Genomic DNA, 3,857 nt, shown 5'->3' on the forward strand with positions numbered 1-3,857 from the left:
AGTAGCGACGCGGCAGCACACTCGCTTCCACCAGAGCGTACAACACAGCTCTCCTGTGAGAGCCATTGATTTAACTATGAGCCAGTAGTCTTTAACTTGGAGTGATGAAGATATTCCCTCCGTAATCCCTTGGTTGTGCAGCGCTTCTCATTGCCGTTTCGGACGCTCGCAACGACCACTGGGCTCTCGTCGCCTACCTGCAAGGCCCACCGTCTCTCGGTACCATGGGTTCTCGATAGGCCCCGGACATACCAGAACCGCTTCACGGTTTGGACCCCGTATTCTCCACGGGAAGGACCCCTAAACCTCTTGTAGAGTTTTGCTGCAGCAGTACACCAGCTGACTGTTAGCCGAGTGAACACTCCAGCAAGGCACGGGAGTATGAAGCAAAAGATATCATAAAATCATAATAACTTTGGCGCCCTCCGCCACCATCTCCGACGGCTGCCTTCCTTGCCGGGGTGTCCAGCCGGTCGCTCGCTGAATTCTTGCCGTACGGGGTTCCACCGCAACAGCGCAACTCGGGGCCCCCGGAGGAGTAATGCGCGCCGCGAGGGGAGGAATTGTCCTGCTGTTACACTTACTATGCCGACCACTACGGACATTTCATCGATTCTGTGATCATGCGAAAACAGTTTGAACTGACTAAAGCAACTCTCAGCGGGCAACGGACCCGGGCGTTGCGTCAGAAGGAGCTCCATAGAAAATATATAACAAGCATCGAATGAATGCCTTACTGTACAGGGGCTCTTGGCAGACTCGCGATAAGGTGCGTCTCATTTGGTGATCCGTCCCATTGCTGCAGCCTCAACCGCCTGCAAGGCGCTTGATTACGTCTCTTACCTGCGGACGTCACTCTGGGTCGTCGACATCCAGGTTTTCCTGCGCTGCCATTGTGCAGCCGAATGGCAAGCTCTTTGTTAATTAATGTTTCAAGGAGATCGGTTAAGGCCGTACTGCATGTCTTTTTTGTCACGCCATTCCAGAGAGTGCAGGAGACTGTAGTCGACGCGTGAGACTCGTCGTTTGTGCGGCTGGCTGGCGAGTCAACTCTCCTGGTCTGTTAGTAAGCGCCTTTTTCGTTGTATCCGTGAATCGATTGTTTGTTGGCTCTCTCATCTTTTTTTCTCCTCTTCTGGAGTAGAGATGTTGCTGTCTGCTAGAGGCTTTTTTTTAGCTGCCCTTGTGTTGGCAGCCTTGTGCTCCGTGCACGTTCACTGTGTATGGGCACATGATTCAAAAGAAACCAATGAAGACAAGAGCGCACCGCTAGAATCTGGAGGAGGCGGGGGGTTCCTCAGCAGTGATCTACAACTGCCACCGGTGATCGATAGCCCGCCCTCCCACGAAGTCGTTCCTCCGGCTTCGGATATGCCTCCTGAAGAATCTGCTGCTTCCTCGGGTGTTGACGATCTACCGCTGCCACCGCCACTGTCATCCGATGGCGTTCGTTCTGAAGAAGACGGTTTCCGGACTGCGCACGAGCCAGCTGTGGTAGCGGTTGAAGAGCCTGTCGACATGCCCGGGGATCTCCACAAACGTCGGGCCCCCGCTCCGATCTCGAAGACCCGGCTCGCTTTGACTGCTCTGGGGACGATCGGAGGGACTGCAAGTTTGATGGCTGCTGTGCGTCTTCTGCGTCATCGTGCTGTGGTCGATTTTGGACACAATGGGAAGCTGACCCGGGCCCGAGCTCAGATCGGCTTGGCGACTGTGGCAGATTTCTCGGCGATCCCTTTGTTATTGGGTGGGGGCTATGCTGTGGTGAAGGGCATTATTCGTCGGCGCAGGGCGGCTGCTACAGCAAATGCAAAGCAACCCCGTTCTGATGAGAGAAAGGCCTCCCATCAGGCTGAATCCAGGAAGGTTCCGAGCAAGAAGAAAATGATGCTTACCGCACTGGCCACAGCTGCAGCTCTGGCCGGGAGTGTTGCACTGTCGAGGAAGGAGCGGTCTCCGAAGACCTATCTCTTCAGAGATTTCGAGCGTAACACTCAGTTAGCTGCGGGTGCGGGCGCACTAGGCCTCACCGCATCGGCGGGGTTCCTCGCTTTAGTCAGACAGCTTGACAAGAGATACTTCGGACACCTCAGGAAGAAGGGGACTCAGGGCAACCTTGTGCCCCGTGTAAAAGAAATGACTCAATCAAAAACCGCTCAGCCTTTTGGTACCGCGGAAGGGGACACTGAGGAGACGGTACCGACCGAGAGGGAAGAACAACAGAAGCTTGAGACTGAAGGAACCTCTCCGCTTCAAGCAGAAGCAGAGTAGAACGACAAAGAGGAGGCCGGGCAAGAGTAGTAGTACTCTGTCGTTCTGGAGCAACCGGAGAGCCTCGGGAATAAAGCGAAGCGCATGATTTTGCAGGCCGATGAGGCGAACCGCGACATACTGAGTTCTCAGCAGCTATCAAGAAGTGACACATGAGAGCCAGAGGTGGCAGGCAGTGTCTCTGTCTGTCCACGTTGTTCGAGGGAATACCGCATTTCTGGAGTCGCATTGTATGCATCATGTTTCTCCAAGTGGATAACGTACAATACAATCAAGTTGGACTGCTTGACATCGGCACAACAATTCAGCAAGACAATGCGACCACAGATGGCCCAAGGCCGAAGCCAAGAAACATCAACAGGACCTTTTTTTCGGAATACAAAAGGGCGTCCTGGATGCGCTGAAGCAACCTGCTTTCTCGGGAGCCAGGCCGTTTTATGGTACAGGTATGCATGTGTGGGTAGGATGTGTGTCTGTGGATACGTCTGCTTCCGTTGCAATGAGTCCCTTGCTGTTGCTAAGAACACAGTTGAGCGGACAGACGTTTCGGGTCACAGACAATCGAGGTATTTCAAAAGATAATACTCGAGATTTCTCATGCCGTGAAGCTCTTGGTGGCGCCGTATCCGACAGGTGTNNGCATGCATGCACTCCGACAGGTGTGACAATCGTGGGGGAGCGTGGCACGCGCTTGTATTGCTTATGAAGTCAGCTGGGAGTGATTTGCTGACGTGCGGAACGCTCAGGAAGCATCTGGTGTTCCCGTTGAACTACCTGCCCTCAATGATCTTTATGAACTCCCGGGTCGTCATTTTACGTCCCAGTGGCACGGTGGCGGCGGCGGCTTCGGCTGCGGGGACTGTCGTCGCCAGAAGTGTAGCGGAGCAACTTTTACAGAGAGGCGCGTAGTCTTAGGGCTTTGCGGGTGCTCCCCGTGTGCGTTGATCCCAGTAGGGGGGGTAGACAAGACTCATGATACTGCAACACATATTGTTCGGAATCAGCTGGTCTAGGAGTGATTCTGTTGCAAGAGTGGGCGCTCGCCTCGAATTTCGTAATGGAAACTGACACGCATGAATGAGTTACATGGGGACAAACACCGTCTCTGCACAGCCAGACCGCGCGCGACTGTCCGTCCGCCGGGACACTTTTCAAACGTGCCCCAGTGTTGCTCAGTCTCTGGAGTGTTTTTGCGACTGTTGAGCAGTGCAGATGCGGCCATAGTTGGCTCGTAATTCTATAGTGGATCAGCACGGCTGTAGTACAGATGCCGGCGCCGTTGAATAGTGTGGACGTTGCTAGCTGTGAGTCACCCAGCCCACTCCGAGTCGGGAGTTTTCGTGTGCTGCAATGAGACCGCGGGAGACTGACGCTATAGGGTGACATGTCACCGATGGTCAGTCACCGATATACGCAAGGAAGATTGCGACACTGGGAGACACGCCCCACGGTTGCGCCCTTTGCGTTCACCGCATGAAGTTCAGGGGCAGGGACCTTTGTTGGACAGATGATGGAGAGGTAGCTTCCAGGGCTGGTCGCGACTCCGGGCCTGTTGCCACACGGCGAGAAACACGGCCAGGTGTGCG

At 54.6% G+C, this 3,857-nt stretch overlaps 1 protein-coding gene across 1 annotated transcript; it reads left to right on the forward strand.

The window, feature by feature from the left end:
• The first annotated feature begins 341 nt into the window (after positions 1-341).
• CSUI_011243 (uncharacterized protein) lies at positions 342-2,736 on the forward strand. The gene has a single exon (XM_068071344.1). It carries the CDS (start codon positions 1,147-1,149, stop codon positions 2,269-2,271), a length of 1,125 nt encoding a protein of 374 aa, XP_067916680.1. The 5' UTR covers positions 342-1,146; the 3' UTR covers positions 2,272-2,736.
• The last annotated feature ends 1,121 nt before the right edge of the window (positions 2,737-3,857 follow it).

This window comes from Cystoisospora suis (genome assembly GCF_002600585.1).
Source record: "Cystoisospora suis strain Wien I chromosome Unknown contig_10348, whole genome shotgun sequence".
Classification (NCBI taxonomy): Eukaryota; Apicomplexa; class Conoidasida; order Eucoccidiorida; family Sarcocystidae; genus Cystoisospora; species Cystoisospora suis.

What these genes read in the sequence shown, in the direction of transcription:
- CSUI_011243 (XM_068071344.1), top strand. Translation starts at nt 1,147, where the DNA reads ATGTTGCTGTCTGCTAGAGGCTTTTTTTTAGCTGCCCTTGTGTTGGCA.